Source organism: Artemia sp. Qi Xiang Cuo, chromosome 19 (genome assembly GCF_049724085.1).
Source record: "Artemia sp. Qi Xiang Cuo chromosome 19, ASM4972408v1, whole genome shotgun sequence".
NCBI classification, from domain to species: Eukaryota; Metazoa; Arthropoda; class Branchiopoda; order Anostraca; family Artemiidae; genus Artemia; species Artemia sp. Qi Xiang Cuo.
Genome location: NC_142812.1, coordinates 34,104,054 through 34,127,027, shown reverse-complemented (window position 1 = coordinate 34,127,027; position 22,974 = coordinate 34,104,054). Strand labels below are relative to the sequence as shown.

At 34.8% G+C, this 22,974-nt stretch overlaps 1 protein-coding gene across 1 annotated transcript in view; it reads right to left on the bottom strand.

The window, feature by feature from the left end:
- The window catches only part of LOC148940766 (uncharacterized), an 86,732-nt gene extending 86,564 nt beyond the window's left edge, over positions 1–168 (bottom strand). Inside the window, exon 1 of the mRNA XM_089105069.1 lies at positions 70–168. Within this exon, the coding sequence (XP_088961195.1) occupies positions 70–136 (67 nt within the window). The 5' untranslated portion in view covers positions 137–168. The remainder of the gene's footprint in view (positions 1–69) is intronic.
- Between the last annotated feature and the right edge of the window lie 22,806 nt (positions 169–22,974).

Here is a 22,974-nt window from a genome sequence, read left to right as displayed (position 1 = left end):
TTTCCCTATAACAGTGAGGTTTCCCTTTTCTTACGCCCAACCCAAATCGTCAGCTTTGCAGTTGCTTACCAAAATCGTGCTGCACCGCAATTGAACAACCAAATAATCCTATAAATGTAATTATGTGCATCACCATCGTGTCAGCACTTCAGAGTACTTTTACTTGTATCTCATTACCGTTCCAGAAACTAACTAACCGCCTCTTTGCTGGAATCTTCACGCATAACACATACCGCAGCATCACCGTCAATGCAGAGACACACGCGCCTTGTGCGTAAGGTGTCTCCAACTCTTTTTTGACACGTTGTAGCTAAAAGGCGAGAAACACATGTGATAGTGAACACAAAGAGTGAAATAGTCGGTGTACTTACGTGTTATAGCGACCACACTTTGTTCTTGAACTGTAACGAAGCCGGTTTTCTGTGTCCGCTTGGAGATAATCAGCTTAGCCTAAGCGAGATAAAGTACTATGCAGACATGTTTAAATTAAATATCTAATATGGCCTATAGAGGTGGTTAGGTTAGGTATTTGATATAATGCGTTCTGGGTGGCCTGCTTTCCATAATTTTCTGTTAAATTTTCCATAGTTTTGTTACTAAAAAATTATGTTTTCATCATATTTACGTATATTTCATTAGGATTAACCTAACTTCACTTCTTTGGTGTGGCCGGTACAACACGTAAGTACCATAGTGGGGAAAACAGTCTCAATGACTATGAAGCAAGAACAAGTTTTTTTTTTTTTTTTTTTTTTTTTTTTTTTTTTTTTTTAAGTTTAATACTTACTAAAGCAGTGCGATTTTGAAACCTGGTAGCTTAGAATTCTTAACTGGAACCGATTTTGTATTTCTAAAGTTTTGTTTTTCGTCAAGATCAAGGATATCACAATTTTATCAAAGATTTACAAATACTACTTTAAAGGGACACCTTTTTTGTCTAATTTAGAAATATGTGGAAACTGGTTCCAAAATGACACTTATTTAGGGGGAGGAGCAGGCGCCTCAAAGAGTGCATTTTAATATGAAAATATTCTAACTCTCATTGAGCTTTCATATGAATACATAATTAGTTCTAAGGAAAGGGAGGTGGAGGCAGAAATTGATATATAATCCCTCCTGATTTCCGGGAATATTTTTTGTTTACGCTGTTAATAAGATATTAAAGAATAAAATTAAACACCAAAAGCAGCAGAATGTATTCCGCAAAGGAGGGGGGCTCCCCCTCCTCATCCCTAATCCCCCCTTGTGGTCGTATGAACTTTGGAGGATGCTCACTTGATTGGAAATTAAGAGATTTAGTTCTCTTTTTAAAGTCGAAAGTGATTAGAGGCCAACTAACCCCTGTCCTGGAACCGTTTTTGATGTATGGTCCATTTGCTGTCCCTTAGGACATCGGGTTGACATTTTGAGATATTTATTTTGTATTTTCTCTGAGACTGCTCAATCTAACGTATGGAGAATTTTTCATTCGGGGGGAATTTTCCCAATGATTTTTCAAGAGGGAAATACTACCCCTCCCATTTTAACTTATGTCTGTCTTGGGATGCATTTATTTACTCGTATTAATCCCTGCTAGTTTTGTGTTTCTGTATTATTTGACGTTTTAGGTCTTAATATTGCTCCTTACTTTTCCTTGTAAAACTTCATTCGTTGGAAATCATTTTTTAAAGATAAATTCAAAGAAAGTTCCCAAAAACCCAATCATATACGCAATAATTTCTGTTCGTTTTAAGTTTTGATGTTACTCCTTACTTTCAGTTGAAAAACTTCTTTTTAATTTAATTTCTGATCGTTTTTTTTAAATAATGCTGGGAAACCTGGCGCCCCTTTCATAGCAATGTCCCTTCCCCTATGAAAACTTCCTCCATGGAAAGATCCTCTCACATAACCCCCGACCCCCCATCACCCCAAAACCAGAAAAAATCCCCCCTGAAAACGTCTGTATACTTCCCAATAACCAATACTATATGTAAGCCACAGTTCATATAATTATCTGTATTCATATAATACAGTTCATATAGATAATTATATAAACTGTGATGTAAACACTGGGTAAAGTACATAGCTTTCAGCCCTTCCCCCGGGGACTTTGGGGGATTAAGTCATCCTAAAAGACATAGTTATTATATTTTCGACCAAGCTGAACAAAATAGCTATCTCAAAATTTTGATCGGGTGACTTTGGGAAAAAAATGAGCGTGGGAGGGGGCCTTGTTGCCCTCCATTTTTTTGGTCACTTAAAAAGAGCAATAGAAATTTTAATTTTGTTCGAATGAGCCCTCCCACGATATTCTAGGACCACTGGGTTGATACAATCACCCTGGAAAAAAAAAAAAAAAAAACAAACACGCATCCGTGATCTTTCTTCTGGCAAAAATACAAAATTCCACATTTTTGTATATAGGAGCTTGAAACCTCTTCAGTAGGGTTTTCTGATACGCTTAACCTGATGGTATGATTTTCATTAAGATTCTATTGCTTTTAGGGTTTGTTTCCCCATTTTACGAAAATCAGGCAAATTTTTTCAGGCATGTAACTGTTGATAGGTAAGACTAAACTTGATGAAACATATATATTTGAAATCTGCATTAAAATATGATTTTTTTTTATGTATCTATTGGTATCAAAATTCTGTTTTTTAGAGTTTCAGTTACTATTGAGCCGGGTCGTTGCTTACTTATAGTTCGTTACCACGAACTGTTTGATGTCAAAGAGGACTGAAGCTGTTTAGTCAAGCATTCATTTCAACGAGCCATGTTTTTGTTTTCGAGTCGAAAGCTCCGTTTATGGAGCGAAGAAGCTGACAGCAGTTTCAAAGTTAGAAAAATAAAAAAATATTATACCGCAGCAACAAGCCACCTGAGGCCAACACAGCTACGCTCGCTCCTCCGCCACCCCAATCTATTCAAAGCCTCCCTTTTTACACCCGCCCACGAAGTTCCCATTTCCTTTAAATATTTCTTTATGACGTCCTCCCACCCCAGACGGGGACGACCTGCTTTCCGTTTAGCCCTAGATGGTTGGCCGAAAAGAACAATCTTCGGCAATCTGTCATCCTTCATCCGCACTACGTGCCCTAACCACCTCAACCTTTCTTTCATTATAGCCCTAGAGAGCGGTATTGAACCACATTTTTCGTATAGCCTATTGTTTGAAACACGGTCAGTCAGCCGAGTACCCAGAACAATCCTTAAGCAATTTCTCTGGAAAACATCTAGCAAATCTTCATCCGCTTTTCGGAGCGTCCATGCTTCAGAGCCATATTTGACCACTGTCATCACTGTAGCTTCTAATATTCTACCGTTGGTTTGCATACTAATCTTCCTATCCTTCCAAACTTTTTTTAACTATGAAAAAAAAACCTGAGCCCTGACTATTCTACACTTTACATTTTCACTGCTCCCAACATCCCTACTAATAATACTACCAAGATAAGTGAAGCTGCCCACCTGATCAATCTTTTCATTACCCAACATCACCTTTTCATCTTCACTTATTCCTAGCCTTAGTGATTTAGTCTTCCTAACATTAATTTTCAAACCAATTCTAGCACCCTGAGCTCGCAAAACATCTAAAACTTCATTCATTTTACTCACACTTTCATCTCGGATGCTTAAATCATCAGCATAATCCAAGTCCAGGAGACTTTTTCCTCCCCATTGGATTCCGTGGTCTCCCATTGCCTTTCCTGTGCTCCTTAAAACAAAGTCCATCAAAATAATGCATATAAAGGGGGATAGAACACAACCCTGCTTAACTCCTGATTTAATACAAAACCAGCTGCCAACTTCTTTTCCTACCTTAACCACAGCAGTGTTATTCTCGTACTTAGCACTATTCATTTTTATTCATTTGTCTGGTAAATCATACAAAAATAAGACCTTTACTAAAACTCTTATATCAACGGACTCGAATACTAGCTCGTAATATATAAAACTGAGGACCAAAGGTGTTTGAAAACTCAGGCACTTCTCAATTATTAGCCTAAGAGTGAAAATTTGGTCGACACATCCTCTACCATTTCTAAAACCGCACTGCTCTTCTCTTAAAACTTTGTCTACGGCATCTCTCAGTCTAAAAAAGTATCATATTACAAAGCAATTTGCTACCTACCGAGACCAGACTAATGCCTCAATAATTACCACACTCAGTTTTATCACCTGTCTTATAAAGTGGCTTTATTAAGGTTTTCCTAAAATTGTCTGGTACTTCCTCTTTTTCAAAAATCATGTTCATAGTCTTCAATAGATTATTTCTAATCACTAAGTTACCATATTTGAGATACTCATTTAACACACTATCAGCACCAGGAGTCTTATTAGTATTTGATCATTTTAGTACTGTTGCTAATTCCTCCTCATAAAACAAATCTTCCCTCCCATCCAAGGTATCACCAACTTTTTCATTTTTCTCTACATTTTTTACAGCAACTCTATCTCGGTTAAGCAAATTCTCAAAATGTTCGGCCCGTCTCTCTTTAGTTTTTTCCTTATCGCTAATTGCGACCACATTCCTATCTTTAACTGGGACAAGTCCGGATTGACTACTCCCTCTCAATTTGTTAAAGTGCCAGTACAATATTTTACTATTATGTCATCTAGCTGCATCTTCCAGATCCTCGTTAATTTTATCCATGGCCTCCTCTTCACATCTCCGTAGTTCATATTTTAATGCTTTCTCCACTTTCTTTACATTTCTTTTGTTTTCATACGATTTATCACTCAGATAATTCTTTTACAAGTCCTTTCCCCGTTCTATTAAATATAAAGCTTTTTCACTAATATGTTTAGCTATAGTTCTAGTTTTCTTCCCAAGGACACCTTCCGCAAATTCAAAGATTATTTCCCTATAATTATTTCAAACATCTTCCACATTATCAAATTTTAAACTCTAAAGTTTAGTATTCAGCTTTTCCTAGAAAGTTTCTCTCAAATTCTCATCCTGGAGTCTACCAACATCATAACCTCCCGGGAGGTAGTTACCCTTCCGATATTTCAGTTTTAAATTAACCCTTGACACTACTAGATGGTGATCTTTACTTTTAACATCAATAGCAGTACTCCTATATACCCTAGTATCTTGTATTGATCCTGCCAGTCTTCGGTTTACTATAGCATAATCAATAAGGTTTGCTGTCTTACCATCATGTGAATACCATGTTAACTTATGAACCATTGTATGGCCAAATACCGTATTGGTTAAAGCTGGATTGTTATACCTACAAAATTGCAAAAGTCTGTATCCATTACTGTTTTCTTTTCCTACACCAAAATTACCTAGGCTGGGATACCATCTATCCGTATTTCTACCAACCTGGGCGTTAAAATCTCCCAGTAATAACATCATATTTCTACCTGGGACCTTGTCTATTTGCTCCTGTAACTGTAAGTAAAATTCATCTGAGTCACTAGTATCTCCGTCAGTCGGTTCTACAGGGGCGTATACTACTATAACTGATACCCTGAACTTTCTAGTCATAAAATGAGCAATTAGTATTCTATTATTAATACCTTCCCAGCCTAAACAAGACTTAGTAGCTTCCTTATTCATCATGAGCCCTACTCCCTGTCTATGTACCCTATCCTTCCTGCCTGAGTAAACAAATTCTATATTACCTAATTTCATGCTTCAACCCCTGGGATATGAGTTTCTGAAACTCCTAATAAATCCAGTTCAAATCGTCTGAATTCGTCAGTCAAAATGTCGATACGATAGTCATTTTTAATGTCGTAATATTCCAAGTTCCAATTTTCATATTCTTTAAATCAGTGAAATTATTATCGCGTCAGGAAAAGCAATGATACCGGATACCAGTGCAGGACGGGGATCACATATCTTCTCAAGTCTACACCGAAGTGCTTAAGCCGGCTTAGAAGCGGACAGCAAGAAGTCCCTGGGATCTCCATGAATGGAGACTTTGTGCAATCCTGGGCCCATCTTGGTCACAACATGGTTTTCAGCACTTGGCGATGCTCTTCTATCAACAAGAGTCGAAATCCTGCACAGACAGTCTTAAGCCTATTACCTCCGACTCTTTATATATTCATGCCTACAAATATTATGAAGAGGTTTTCATAATATTTTTATTTACCCTAGGAAGAGGTTTTTCAGCCCAAGGACGCCCATCAAAACATACCAAGCCCAGAAGAATTGTCCATTAGTCAGAATCCCGTGCGAATGCTGTGTCGTTTACTAGGCTATAATTTCCTCGAGGGGCGCCGATCACTAGTCATTGAAGTTTTGGCGAATGAAAGTGTTGGCGAATGTAGCCTTTTTTCCACACAAAAAAAAACATTCTTCGTGAGATGCAAGCTTCGGAAATTTTCAAGGTATCAACAACTTCATAGCTATAATACACAAGGGAATAGAGAATGGATAATGGGTCACCTCAAAAACGAGCTAAGTCCTATTTTGCTAGAAAAAAATAAGCTAAAAAAGGCGCAAAAAAGCCTATGGCCCTTCGGTCACCCAAATCTCTTCTATTTCGACTTTTTGGCAGAAATGTTGGAATAATCCTTCTTTTTTTAAGCAAAATCATCCAATGTTTTCCATTTGAATGACTAAAGTGGTAAATTGGATTAATTGCCCTCCACCCCTCTCCGCCACAACTCTTACTGCCAGATTTTTAGAAAAAAAAGATAAGCATAACACGTCTTTATTAAATCAGAATCATGCTAGGATTTTCAGTTTGTGTGACCGAAGGACCTGAGTGGAATTGTGGCCACTCTACTAGCCCCCCACCCCCCAAATTCCAATCTCACGCTTATTTTTTAGTAAAAAAGTAGACAAGCTGCACCTTTTTGAACAGAGATCATGCAAAGAATTCTGATTAGCATTATTAGCAGGTGCAAAGTGGGTCAATGGACCTTTTGAGTCCCCCGTCCCCTCAAATCCAATTTCTTCTTTTTTACAAAGCAAATCACACTTAAAAATAACAGACATTTCAAACAGTTCTCAATTACTGAATAGTAACCGAAACTCTAAAAAAACAGAATTTTGATACCAATAGTTTCCTGTTTCATTAAGTTTTGTTTTACCCATCAAAAGTTACGTGCCTGAGATAATGGCCTTATTTTCGAATAAGGGGGGGCCCCTAAAAGTCCTCAATGAAAATCACACAAGGACCTCAATGAAAATAACACCATCAGATTCAGCGTATCATAGAACCATAGTGCAGAGCTCTTATCCGCAAAAAATGTTGAATTATGTATTTTGTATTTTTTGCCAGAAGAAAGAACACGGATGCGTGTTTATTTTTTTCCCCATGGGTGATCGTATCGAGTGGTCCTAGAATATCGCGGGAGGGCTCATTCAGACGAAAATTAAAAGTTCTAGTGCCAGTTTAGTAGTGTGCTATATAAAGGCGCGGCGGGGACAAGGACGGGGACAAGAATATGTGTATAATTTCAAGGGGACAAGACTTACCAGTCGGTGACATACTATGTTCATGGGCCTGCATGCAACTATACAGGTTTTTGTGTCAACACCCATTTTCTGGACCACTATTAATTACTAGCAACTGTACAAAATTCGTCAGACCAGTTTCTGCAGTTACAAAGATAGATTCCCATGCCAGACAGGTTTCTGAGGTTAACAGCAAAGCTGAGCGTGTAATAGACTCATAGCAAGGTTTAATGATTGCATACATTATTACATATATCAAAAAGCTGTATCATTTGCGTAAAGCTAATTCAATTTGTGAAAAAGGTATTCCATTGGCATAACTCTGCTCTGAATGATCTTAATTAGTGATTGAATAATAGGGGCGAAACAGAGTTCAAGAATTATTTTAATTGGATTTTATGAAATTGCTAAAAGGGTTAAAGTGCTTACCAGTTAAGGTAAGCCTGAAGGAGTGGTAAGTCTTATGCAATGTAACATAAATGTTAGAATGAAATCATATGTATCAATCTATGGAAATGGTTAACGATGACTAGGTGATCATGGGACTTGACTTAGCTTTAATTCTTGGCTGTGTTCTGTATAATACACAAGTACCATTTGAGTAGTGTTATCAATATAAAATATTCTTTAACATTGTAGTATACTTAAAAGTTGATACTAATAAAGATGTAGATGCAAAGAAAAGAATTTTAATTAAGAAATTCAGAACAATCCTCAGAAATCCTTAGAAATCAACTAGTGAGATGATTATGGGTTTGAACCATCAAGGACCGCAACCAACAATGACCCTAACCACCAACGACCTCAACCTCCAAGGGTACCCTCTCCCCAACCTCCAAGGGGCCCCCTTCCTCTTTTTTTCTTAACATGATAATGTTTTTTTTTTCAACTTATCTTTTACATGTCTTAGAATGACATGAAACATACTTAAAACATAAAAAATTCACATTTAATATTTTCCGACTTCAAAATGAGAATATCTGTGTGTGCTTCATCTCTGTGTATGTGTCGTCTCTGTCTGTGTGTGTCGTCTCTGTGTGTGTATTGTCTCTGTGTGTGTATCGTAGCTCTGAGTGTGTCTTCTGTGAGTGTGTGTGTTATGTCTCTCTGTGTGTGTCTTGTCTCTGTGTGTGTATCGTCTCTGTGTGTGTGTTTCATCTCTGTGTGTGTTGTCTGTGTGTGTGTGTGTCTTCTCTGTTTGTATATGTCGTCTCCAAGTGTGTGTCGTCTCTCTGTGTGTGTCGTCTCTTTGCGTGTGTCGTCTCCATGTTTGTGTCGTCTTTGTGTCTGCGTCGTCTCTGTGCCTGTGTTGTCTCTGTGTGTTTGTCATCTCTTTGTGTGTGTCGTCTCTATTTGTGTGTCGTCTCGGTGTGTGTGTCGTCTCTCTGTGTGCGTGTCTTCTCTGTGTTTGTGTCGTCTCTGTGTGTGTGTCGTCTCTGTGTGTGTGTCGTGATTGGGTTTGTTGTCTCTATGTGTGCGTCGTCTCTGTGTGTGTTTGTCAAAGTAAGAAACTCTTTCTTGAATTCATCTCTTGGATACACAATACAGAAATTTTTATTCAAGAAACTATGAAAACATTGTAAGTAAGTAACAAACTCTGTATTAAATTCACCTCTTGGAAACAGAAAGCAGAAATTTCATTCAAGAAATTATGAAAAAATTGTAAGTAAGTAACAAACTCTTTCTTGAATTCATCTCTTGGATACACAATACAGAAATTTCATTCAGGAAATTATGAAAAAATTGTAAGTAAGTAACACACTCTCTCATGAATTTGCTTCTAGGATACACAATACAGAAATTTCATTCAAGAAGTTATGAGAAAATTGTAAGTAAGTAACAAACTCTTTCTTGAATTCTCCTCTTGGATACACAATACAGAAATTTCATTCAGGAAATTATGAAAAATTGTAAGTAAGTAACACACTCTCTCATGAATTTGCTTCTTGGATACACAATACAGAAATTTCATTCAAGAAATTATGAGAAAATTGTAAGTAAGTAACGAACTTTTTCTTGAATACTCCTCTTGGATACACAATACAGAAATTTCATTCAAGAAATTATGAAAAAATTGTAATTTCCACGCTTCATTTGCATGCAATATATACCGCGAGTTTTATGACTCCTTCCCACAATGAATTCTACGGGTCTTATGACTCCTCCCCATAATGAATTCAGGTGGTTTTAGGACTCATCCTCCTAGCCATAAGTTCTTTTAACCTTCAGCTAAGGTATAAGAGTTTGATGAAGTACATCTCTACTTAAATACTACATTAATAGCTTCCAGTTGATAGGACAATATGGCACAGAATTTATCGGTTTGAAAAAATCATCTTATGGTGCTATATTTGAATGCTCATTTTTATTATTGTCTATTGAACTCGAAGAAATTGACTGTTATCATTAGATAATGAACTATAATATGTTTGAGTACGATAAAAGCTTGTGGACTACTACAGTAGACCCTATAAACAGACTGGGATTCTATGATAGAGTGATTAAACCACATAATAAAAGTGGTCAAGAGCTGAAAAATTTCCAGGAAGAAGTCAGTGAAATTTGCAGCTTTTTTGGGGTTGAAGCACTATATTTTAAGGGTAATGTACCTACAGATAAAGTTTTATTTCAAAAGTGTGACCCTAGGATTCTATTTTTTAATCTAGAAAAATATAAGTGCTCTAAATTTGAAGGGACTTATCACCATCCTGAAGACGAAGTTAGGTTCTTCGCGCTGTGGATACCTACGGACATACCTGAGCGCGATAAGTGCATAAGACATGGTAAAAACTATTCTATATCATGGGGTCCTCGTTTTTGGATTTTTAACAGTGAACTTTAAGTATTATTTTTATGTAAATATGTATTTTTTCAAAAAATACTTTTTTAAGCAATAAATATATTTAAGCTTACCCCGTCTTTATATTTTAGAATAATTCTATTCATTCAAGAAATTATGAAAAAATTGTAAGTAAGTAACAAATTCTTTCTTGAATTCACCTCTTGGATACACAATACAGAAATTTCATTCAAGAAATTATGAAAAAAATTTAAGTAAGTAAAAAACTCTTTCTTGAATTCACCTCTTGTATGCACAATACAGACATTTCATTCAAGAAATTACGAAAAAATTGTAAGTGAGTAACGAACTCTTTCTTCAATTCACCTCTTGTATACACAATACAGACATTTTGTTCAAGAAGTTATGAGTTAATTGTAAGTAAGCAACAAACTCTTTCTTAAATTCACCTCTTGGATACACAATACGGAAATTTCATTCAAGAAATTATGAAAAAATTGTAAGTAAGTAATATACTCTTTCTTGAATTCATCCTCTTGGATACACAGTACAGACATTTCATTCAAGAAATTATGAAAAATTGTAAGTGAGTAACAAACTCTTTCTTGAATTCACCTCTTGGATACACAATACAGAAATATCATTCAAGAATTTATGAAAAAACTGTAAGTAAGAGACAATATCCTCCTTGAATTCACTTCTGGGATACACAATACAGACATTTTATTCAAGAAGTTATGAAAAAATTGTAACTAAGTAACAAACTCTTTCTTGAATTCGCCTCTAGGATGCACAATACAGAAATTTCATTCAAGAAATTATGAAAAAAGTGTAAGTAATAAACACAATCTGTTTGGAATTCGCCTCTTGGATACACAATACAGAAATATCATTCAAAAAATTATGAAAAAATTGTAAGTAAGTAACAATTTCTTTCTTGAATACTCCTCTTGGATACACAATACAGAAATTTCATTCAAGAAACTATGAAAACTTGTAAGTAAGTAACAAACTCTTTCTTGAATTCACCTCTTGGATACACAATGCGGAAATTTCATTCAAGAAATTTTGAAAAAATTGCAAGTAAGTAAGTAAGAAACTCTTTCTTGAACTCCCCTCTTGGATACACAATACATAAATTTTATTAAAGAAATTATGAAAAATTGTAAGTAAGTAACAAACTCCTTCTTGAATTCACCTCTTGGATACACAACACAGACATTTTATTCAAGAAATTATGTAAAAATTGTAAGTAAGTAACCAAGTCTTTCTTGAATTCACCTCTTGGATTTACAATACATACATTTTATTCGAGAAATTAGGAAAATATTGTAAGTAAGTTACAAACTCTTTCTTGAATTCTCCTCTTGGATACACAATACAGAAATTTCATTAAAGATTTTATGAAAAAATTGTAAGTAAGTAACAAACTCCTTCTTGAATTCACCTTTCGGATGCACAGTACTGAGATTTTATCCAAGAAATCATGAACAAATTGTAAGTAATTAACAAACTATTTCTTGAATTCACATCTTGGATACACAATAGAGAAATTTCAATCATAAAATTATGAAAAAATCGTAGGTAAGTAACAAACTCTTTCTTGAATTCACATTTTGTATGCACAATACATGAATTTCATTCAAGAAATTATGGAAAAGTTGTAAGTAAGTAATAAACTCATTCTTGAATTCACCTCTTGTATACAAATTACAGAAAATTCATTCAAGAAATTGTGAAAAAATTTTAAGTAAGTAAAAAACTATTTCTTGAATTCACATCTTGGATACACAATACAGACATTTCTTTCAAAAAATTATTAAAAATTGTAAGTAAGTTACCAACTCTTTCTTGAATTCACCTCTTGGATACACAATACAGAAATTTCAATCATAAAATTATGAAAAAATTGTAGGTAAGTTTCAAGCTCTTTCTTGAATTCACCTCTTGTATGCACAATACATAAATTTCATTCAAGAAATTATGAATAAATTGTAAGTAAGTAATAAACTCATTCTTGAATTCACCTCTTGTGTACAAATTATAGAAAATTCATTCAAGAAATTGCGAAAAAATTGTAAGTAAGTAACAAACTCTTTCTTGAATTCACCTCTTAGATACACAATACTGAAATTTCATTTAGGAAATAATGAAAAATTGTAAGTAAGTAACAAATTCTTTCTTGAATTCACCTCTTGGATACACAATACAGAAATTTTATTCAATAAACAATGAAAAAATTGTAATTAAGTAACAAACTCTTTCTTGAATTCACCTCTTGGATACATAAAACAGATATTTCATTCAAGAAATTATGAAAAAGTTGTAAGTAATAAACTCTTTATTGAATTACCTCTTGGATACACAATACAGAAATTTCATTCAAGAAATTATGAAAAATTGTAAGTAAGTAACAAACTCTTTTTTGAATTCACCTCTTGGATACACAATACAGAAATTTCGTTCAAGAAACTATAAAAAAAAGTTGTAAGTAATAAACTCTTTATTTAATTCACCTCTTGGTTACACAATACAGAAAAAGCTGCTGCCGCTAGAAGTCCTGTAGAAAACAGTTGACAAGGATATTTTCACTATCACATCTGCTGCCCTCTTTTCACCTTTAGTTATAGATGGCACCACACCAGCTCAAGAACAAAGGCATAGTGAGATAGACATGCAAAAAGTTGGGTTCATTTAGGTTCACCTATCGTGGCGCCAAAACTTACCACGATTTACGTGACGCCATGACTTACTGACTTTTCATAATTTCTTGAATGAAATTTCTGTATTTGTGTATCCAAGAGGTAAATTCAAGAAAGAGTTTGTTACTTACTTACAATTTTTTCATAATTTCTTGAATAAAATGTCTGTAATGTGTATCCAAGAGGTGAATTCAAGAAGGAGTTTGTCACTTAAATAATTTTTTTTCATAAATTCTTGAATGATATTTCTGTATGGTGTATCCAAGAGGTAAATTCAAGAAAGAGTTGGTTACTTACTTACAATTTTTTCATAATTTCTTGAATGAAATCTTTGTGCTGTGTATCCAAGAGGTGAATTCAAAAAGAGTTTGTTACTTACAATTTTTTCATAATTTCTTCTATGAAATTTCCGTATTGTGTATCCAAGAGGTGAATTCATGAAAGAGTTTGTTACAAAATTAATATTTTTCATAATTTCTTGAATAAAATTTCTTTATTGTGTATCCAAGATGTGAAATCAAGAAGGAGTTTGTTACTTACTTACAATTTTACGTAATTTCTTGAATGATATTTCTGTATTGTGTATCCAAGAGGTGAATTCACGAAAGAGTTTTTTACTTACTTGCAATTTTTAATAATTTCTGCAATGAAATTTCTGTATTGTGTACCAAAGAGGCGAATTCAGGAAAGAGTTTGTTACTTACTTAAACATTTTTCATAGTTTCTTGAATGAAATTTCCGTGTTGTGTATCCAAGAGGTGAATTCAAGAAAGATTTTGCTACTTGCTTAAAATTTTTTCATAATTTCTTGAATGAAATTTCTGTATTATGTACCCAATTGGTGAATTCAAGATAGAGATCGTTACTTACTTACAATTTTTTCATAATTTCTTGAATAATATGTTTGTATTGTGTATCCAAGAGGTGAATTCAAGAAGGAGTTTGTCACTTACTTACAATTTTTTCATATTTTCTTGAATGATGTTTCTGTATTGTGTATCCAAGAGGCGAATTCACGAGAGTTTGTTTCTTAATTACTATTTTTTAATAATTTCTTGAATGAAATTTCTGTATTATGTATCCAATAGGTGAATTCAACAAAGAGTTCGTTACTTACTTACAACTTTTTCATAATTTCTTGAATAATATGTTTGTATTGTGTATCCAAGAGAAGAATTCAAGAAGGAGTTTGTCACTTACTTACAATTTTTTCATATTTTCTTGAATGATGTTTCTGTATTGTGTATCCAAGAGGCGAATTCACGAGACTCTGTTACTTAATTACTATTTTTTCATAATTTCTTGAATGAAATTTCTGTATTGTGTATCCAAGAGGTGAATTCAAGAAAGAATTTGTTACTTAAGTACATTTTATTATAATTTCTTTTATGAAATGTCTGTATTGTGAATCCAAGAGGTGAATTGAAGAAAGAGTTTGTTACTTACTTAAAAAATTTTCATAATTTCTTGAATGAAATTTCCGTATTGTGTATCCAAGAGGTGAATTCAAGGAAGAGTTTGTCGCTTACTTACAATTTTCTTATAATTTCTTGAACGAAATGTCTGTATTGTGTACCCAAGAGGCAAATTCAGGAAAGAGTTCGTTACTTACTTAAAATTTTTCATAATTTCTTGAATGAAATTTATGTGCTGTGTATCCAAGAGGCGAATTCAAGAAAGGGTTTCTTACATAGTTACAATTTTTTATAATTTCTTGAATGAAATTTTTGTATTGTGTATCCAAGAGGTGAATACAAGAAAGAGTTTGTTACTTGCTTACAATTTTTTCTTAATTTCTTGAATGAAATTTCTGTATTATGTACCCAATTGGTGAATTCAAGATAGAGATCGTTACTTACTTACAGTTTTTTCATAATTTCTTGAATAGTATGTTTGTATTGTGTATCCAGGAGGTGAATTCAAGAAGGAGTTTGTCACTTACTTACAATTTTTTCATATTTTCTTGAATGATGTTTCTGTATTGTGTATCCAAGAGGCGAATTCACGAGACTCTGTTACTTGCTTAATATTTTTCATAATTTCTTTTATGAAATGTCTGTATTGTGAATCCAAGAGGTGAATTAAAGAAAGAGTTTGTTACTTACTTAAAATTTTTTCATAATTTTTTGAATGAAATTTCCGTATTGTGTATAATAATAATAATAATAATAATTTATTTATAACCCACTTTTATACAAAACAAGCGCTATAAAGTACACTAAAAAGGAAAAAAATCAAATACACAGAAACAAAGATAACTTAAACCTTAATCACTGACAAAAACACACGGTTAATATTATGGTTTGGGCCAAGGGACACAAAGGCATTTCTTGTCAAATTATTACTAAGTAATTCAAACGATTTGATAATGTCGGTAGCACCATACTTCTCAATAATACGTGTATTACGATATGAAGTGGGAAGGTACAATAAAATTTGCAATATCTAAAATAAGCGATACGAATCTGGCGCAAATCATTCTTATTCAATAACAAATACATTCCACTTAAAAACAAGACAGAATGGTTACAAGCTGTGTAATACATTTTAGCTATATATCGGTTAGAATATATTGCAGGGTGAGGTACAATTTTCGCATATCCGATCTTCAACTTTTCTTTACATCTCTCAAAACTTGAAGTCGCAAAAAAGTGAGTGTAGAACAAATACTAATTCCTAACCACCGTAAACTCGCAACATTGCGAATTACTGAGGATCCAGAGGACAAATTATGAGCAGATGATTTGGGATTACAAACTAAATATTTGCATTTTTCAAAATTAAAAAACCGACCAACATCCCGAAACATCATAGAAATACTTTGCACCGATAATGCCAAAATAGACTTGGTTCGGCTTAAAACTAACAGGTCGTCCGCATACGCAATATAAGACACATCAGATAAATTATAAAATACGAAGGCTTGATTCCTAACAACACATTTTGAATGCAAGCATTAAATAGATAAGGTGATAGCACCCAACCCTGCCGTACTCCAGATTGAACTGGTATATTACCGCAGTACCCTTTACCAGATTTAAAACGAAGAAACGAATTACTATACCAAAATTTAAGTACATGTATGACAGAAGGGTTCACTCCAAACTCTGACAAAGAGTGCCACATTTGTGCATGGCAAATAAATTCGAAGGCTATAGATAAATCCAAAGCGCAAATATGTAATTCATAACCTTTAGACTGGGCATCATAAAGAGTTGAAGCTAAAACCTTATGCGCATGTTGACACCCAATACGAGGTTGAAATCCAAATTGGTTAGAGTCTTTCGCAGTTCGTTCACTAATATATGGGAACAGAACATATTCAAAAAACCTTACTAATATTGCAAGCAACAGTGATAGGCCTATATGAACTGCAATCAAAAGGGTCTCTTCCGCGTTTAAGAATCGAAGAGACCGTTCTGCAAAGGAAGGAATCAGGCACCATTGACAAAGATAAACAGAACTGAAAAAGTAACTGGAGCTGTGCGACTAGTGTCGGACAATCACAACGTAAATGGTGAGCACTAATCCCATCAAGATCACTTGATTTAGACTTAAGTTTAAGCATACAATTAACAATACTTTTAGTTTAGACGGCAATAACATGACGTTGCAAAACTTTTGGTGGCAAAAATTTAGAAATTAAGCACTGAAAATGACAATGAACACTATACTCAGTCTTACAAAAAATACTTTTATAATGCCCAAGCCAAGACGAATCTGGGATAACATCACTAGTCCCTAATGAATCAAATTTAGATGTATTAATGACTTCTTTCCATTGTACTGCACTTTTAGGGAACTCAGCACCATTATATCGAACCAAACGAAGATACCGTTTAAATTCCGCTTTTGTCTTACTTTTTATATCAAACACTTGGCCTCGCAAGGGCCGCCCACACACAATCCAGATGCAAAGCCTGAGTTTAGCATGATTTTTGACGGCTTTAAGACCCGGAGCTTCTTTCCAAATTGGACTTCGAGTTTTGAGTTTAACCCGGACAAGGGGGAACAGCCACATTCTCAGCTTGTTTAGTGCACCTAACCAAGTAAAGATGATAAACATCCAGTTGCAATCTGGATTGTGGTGAAAAAACACTCGTGCACAGTAGATTAAAAGGGATCTCGACACAGGACAACAGACCCGTTAGGGTAGAAATATATATAGGGCAATTTGCTTTGCTCCACTCTCGTTTCATACACCATTTTGTATTAGCAGCACAAGGATGATTAGATGGATCAGCGGTTAATGTCACAGTAAGCAAAAGGGGAAGGTGTCAAAATCACGTTCGTCTTCGTCAACATTAACGACAGAACAGGGAACATCGGTAGAGCAAATACAATGATCAATATTTGTCACAGCACCACTATTATGAATATAACTGTAATTAAGAGCTTTGGATACTATGCTGTAACTAATGGGCAAAAAACCTAAAACTAAGGTGGCACGAGTGGAGGAGCTATGAACTTCACAATTGAAGTCACCTATCAATAGCCAACGATACCCATGCTTTTCAATATTGCGTAACAGAGTTTTAAGGGATGAGCAGGTATTGGAAAACTTAGTAAGTGAAGCTAGACGTTTCTGATCGCAGGGAAGATATACATTTATAAATACAAGGTGACCAAGTAGTATTGTCATAATGTTATCATAGGAATGAAATAAGATAGGTGACAAAGGAGTAGCTAATCGTTTGATAACACATACAAGGCCTCCGGAATTTCGGCCTTTTGTTTTTCGGGCATCGGTGGTGAAGACAATATGGTGGGTACTTCTTCGTAGAGAGTTAACGGAGATGGCGGGAAGTAAATATTCTTGCAAGAACAAAATGTCAAAATCATTCTTTTTTGATTCAATGAGCCATTTTTACCTTTCTTACTATTTATATTAAAAGAGCAGATTGAGACGGACAATTCGACAGTCATTTCCGAATCACACGTTTGCTCAGGACATCACGCAGAATACGACATTTTAGGCTATACGATGCATGATTACCCCCACAATTAGCGCATTTTGGATAAAAAACACAGGGGGAATCACGGGATGATACATGAGAGCCGGCACAGCTGCTGCATTTTGTTGGCTTATCGCATTTGGTTTTCATGTGGTTGGGAGATTGACAATTATGACAGCAACGGGGCAGCCAGAGGAATTCAAAAATCCGGAAGGATTCATAGCCCACCTTGAGCCCGAGTTGTAGGCTTTTACGCTGGGCTACAGCATCAGCAAAGGTAATTTTCACAGCCAGGGATTTTCCCAAACGTTGAGCGTCGATGACACCTTCACAATTCTTAAAAATTATCGCCTCATAATTAGCAGGCACCCCCTTAACAATGCCATGAAATTTCTTTTCTTGAATCATGACGTCACACCTATTCAATACGGTTGGAACCGCATCGCTGAAAATCTTTGCTGCAGATTGACTAATCTGAACAAGCAGCTTAATGCCAGAAGGCTTTATGTTGTGAAAAGCTTCATGGCCAGGGATTTTATTAATAGCATGAGCCCGTTTTGAAGGGTCGTCAAGTTTAGTAGGCACTTTTGAAATGATAACGGTGGCAGTGCTTTCAGTACGAGGACTAGCATAAGGAATGGGAAGTGACGGAAAATTTAAATCATAAGCTGTTACCTTTTCTTTGATGAAGTTAAGGGTACTATCCAGAGCACAAATTTTGGAAGCAATTTTATGATAAGCAACAGCAGGAATTACAGGCACTTCAGTGGGTGAAATGATTACGTACGTTGGCACTGTTAGCTCCTCTTTTTCGCACTTCCGAATCAATTCAATAATATCTTTCACGTACGGAGCGGTGGCATTATCACCTTGTCTCCTTGGTGTTCTTTTGCTACTAGGGTATGTTTCTGCCCATTAATCAACTTTAGCATCTTTGAGAGTGTTTTCAGGAAAAAAACTCCAGTGCATGATTAATAATAACTTCATCATCAATACCCGATGGAATGTTTGATTGGATAAAACTAAGAATAGCTGAATGCGAAAACATTATCACTTTGCTTAGCTCAGCCCAAAACAGTCTTGATTCAAGAGGTGAATTCAAGAAAGAGTTTGTCGCTTACTTACAATTTTCTTATAATTTCTTGAACGAAATGTCAGTATTATGTATCCAATAGGTTAATTAAAGAAAGGGTTGGTTACTTATTTACAATTTTTTCATAAGTTCTTGAATGAAATTTCTGTATTGTGTATCGAAGAGGCGAATTCAAGAAAGAGTTTGTTACTTGATTACAACTTTTTCAAAATTTCTTTAATGAAATGTCTGTATTGTGTATCCAAGAGGTGAATTCAAGAAAAAGTTTGTTTCTTACTTACAATTACCTCATAATTTATTGAACGAAATGTTTGTACTGTGCATCCAAGATGTTAATTCAAGAAAGAGTTGGTTACTTACTTACAATTTCTTCATAATTTCTTGAATGAAATGTCTGTATTGTGTATCCAAGATGTGAATTCAAGAAAGAGTTTATTGCTTATTTACAATTTTCTCATAATCTCATAAACGAAATTCCCGGATTTTGTAACATAGAGGTGAATTCAAGAATGAGTTTGTTACCAACTTACACTTTTTTCATAATTTCTTGAATGAATCGAACTATTCTAAAGATTAAAGACGGGGTAAGCTTAAAGATACTTATTGCTTAAACCTATTAAAAAAGAATTTTTTGAAAAAACACATATTTACATAAAATAATACTTAAAGTTCACTGTTAAACATCCACAAACGAGGATCCCATGATATATAATAGTTTTTACCTTGTCTTATGCACTTATCACGATCAGGTATGTCCGTAGGTATCCACAGCGCGAAGAACCTAACTTTGTCTTCAGGATGGTGATAAGTCCCTTCAAATTTAGGGCACTTATATTCTTCTATATTGAAAAGTGGAATCCACTTTTGAATTAAAACTTTATCTCTAGGTACAATACCCTTTATGTATAGTGCTTCAACCCCGAAAAAGCTGCAAATTTCACTGACTTTCTCCTGAACATTTCTCAGTTCTTGAACTTTTTTATTATGTGTTTAATCACTCTATCTTAAAATCGCAGTCTGTTTATACGGCGTAATTTAGTACTCCACAAGCTTTCATTATACTCAAACATATTATAGTTCACTATCCAATGATAACAGTAAATTTCTTTGAGTTCCATAGACAATAATAAAAATGCGCAAGATGATTTCTTCAAACCGATAAATTCAGTGTCATAAATTCTGTGTCATTTGGAAAATATTAAATGTGAATTTTTTATATTTTAAGTATGTTTCGTGTCATTCCAAGAAATGTAAAAAACAAAGTTGTACAAAAATTATCATGTTAAAAAAACTAAAATAAAAAAGTTCAACAAAAAAAAACTTCAAAACAAAAGTATGAAAAAATGGGGGGGAGGGGCCAAAAAGTTGGAAGGAGGGGGCCCCTTGGAGGTTGAGGAGGGGGGCCCTTGGAGATTGAGGTCCTTGGTGGTTAATATCATTTGTGGTTGCGGTACTTGATGCTTCAAACCCATAATCATCTCACTAGTTGATTTCTAAGGATTTCTAATGATTGTTCTGAATTTCTTTATTAAAATTCTTTTCTTAACATCTACATCTTTATTAATTTCAAATTTTAAGTATACTAAAATGTTAAAGCATATTTATGTTGATAACAGTACTCAAATGGTACTTGTGTATTATACAGAACACAGCCAAGAAGTAAAGCTAAGTCAAGTCCCATGATCACCTTATCATCGTTAACTATTTCCATAGTTTGATACACATGATGCCATTCTAACTTTTATTTTACAATGCATAAGACTTACCACCCCCTCAGGCTTACCTTAACTGGTAAGCACTTTAACCCTTTTAGCACTTTCATACAATCCAATTAAAATAATTTTGAGCTCTGTTTCACTCCCGTTATTCAATCACCAATTAAGATCATTCAGAGAAGAGTTATGCCAATGGAATACCTTTTTCGCAAATTGAATTAGCTTTACGCAAATGATAAAACTTTTTGTTATCTGTAATAATGTATGCAATCTATAAACCTAGCTATGAGTCTATTACACGCTCAGCTTGGCTCTTAACCTCAGAAACCTGTCTGGCATGTGAATCTATCTTTGTAACTACAGAAAGTGGTCAGACGAGTTTTGCACAGTTGATAGTAATTAATAGTGGTCCAGAAAATGGGTGTTCACACAGAAACCTGTCTGGTTACATACTCGTCCATGAAAATAGTATGTCCTCATCTGGTAAGTCTTGTCCCCTTGACACTATACACGTATTCTTGTCCCCGTCCATGTCCCCGCCGCGCCGCGCCTTTATATAGCACACTACTCATTTTTAGGTGACCAAATAAAATAGAGGGCAATTATGCCCCCTCCCAAACTCATTTTTTCCCAAAGTTGCCCGATCAAAATTTTGAGATAGCCATGATGTTCAGCATGGTCGAGAAAAATAATAGCTATTCCTTTGAGATTACTTAATCCCCCAAAATCCCCGGGGGAAGGGATGCAAGTTATGAACTTTGCCCAATGTTTACATATAGAATTGGTTATTGGGAAGTATACATACGTTTTCAGTGGGGGGGGGGGTTCTGGTAGGGGAGAGGTCGGGGGTTACGTGGGAGGAGCTTTCTACAAAGGAAGTTTTCACGGGGGAAGGGACATTGCTTTGAAGGGGGCGTCGGGTTTCCCAGCATTATTTAAAAAAGGATCAGAAGGAAATTTAAAAAAACAGGTTTTTCAACTGAAAATAAGGAGCAACATCAAAACCACAGTATATAAATTATAGGCAGTATGATCTTTCCCTATCTCACCCATTATAAAAACCCGGACCGAGGTGCGAATTCTCCAAATAACGTATAAAAATACGCGACCTTAGATCTTTTCACAGTTAGACAAACCAGATCTCTCTTGACCGTGAAACTTAGCTTCAGCGTTGGAACACTAAATTTTGAAGAAACTAGTTTATTCCAATACATATATGAAAATCGGTAATTAGTAGTGCAATGTTATTATTAGATGTTTTTAAGAATTAAAAGTAGGTTTCGAAGTCTCAAGTTGGTTTCAAAGGCATTTTGAGATTGTTTCTGCCCAAATACGTGTTCCAGGGTAATTGGACCATTGATGGCAGATCAAATGAGAGGAGCAATATGTGCGCGCTAATGCAAGAATAAGTGGGAGGAGCTGTTTGTTCGCACCGAGAATGAAGAGCCAGAAATTATCTGCGGTAAACTTACTCCTATATCTTTAAACTGTGATCAAAACTTAAAACAAACAGAAATTATTACCTATATTATGGGTTTGCCCCCGAGTCAATACTTGGCTCTTTACGCTAAAGTTTTTTCAGTACTTTCATAAGAGCTATTTATTCTATTTATCGGTCTTTGTGATTAAGGGATCATTCTTGTTCCAAAGAATTGGAACAAAATTTGACCTTTAGCGTAAAGAGCGAGGCATTGACTAGGTTGCAAACCCCCTAATGTACGTAATAAAAATATACGAATATAGAAGTTCGTTACGTAAGTTAACTCGTAAGTTACATGTATTTATTACTATTAAAAACGTTCGTAGGTAAAATTAAACAACTTTAGAGAAAGCCATTTAACCAAAAAAAAAAAAGATTATATGCAAATTCTGTTTTAATTATTCATGTACGGTGAGCCAAAACCAAGACCTGCACTAATTTAAAAACGTTCAAAAATTAAATAAAAAACCAAGTTTTTTTTAACTGAAAGTAAGGAGCGACATTGAAACTTAAAACGAACAGAAATATTCAGTATATGAAAGGGGCTGTCCCCACTCAATGCCTTGATCTTTACGCTAAAGTTTGACTATTTCTCACAACCATATTTTTTAAAACAATAAAAAACTTTAGCATAAAGAGTGAGACGTTGAGAAGGGACAGCCCCTTTTATATACGGAATAATTTCGGTTGGTTTTAAGTTTCAATGTCGCTCCTTACTTTCAGTTAAAAAAAACAACTTGTTTTTATTTTATTTAATCCACAAACAAGAGCAAGGCTACAGCCCTCAAACCTGCTAAAGGACATAGCGTCATTTCTGCTGCACTGA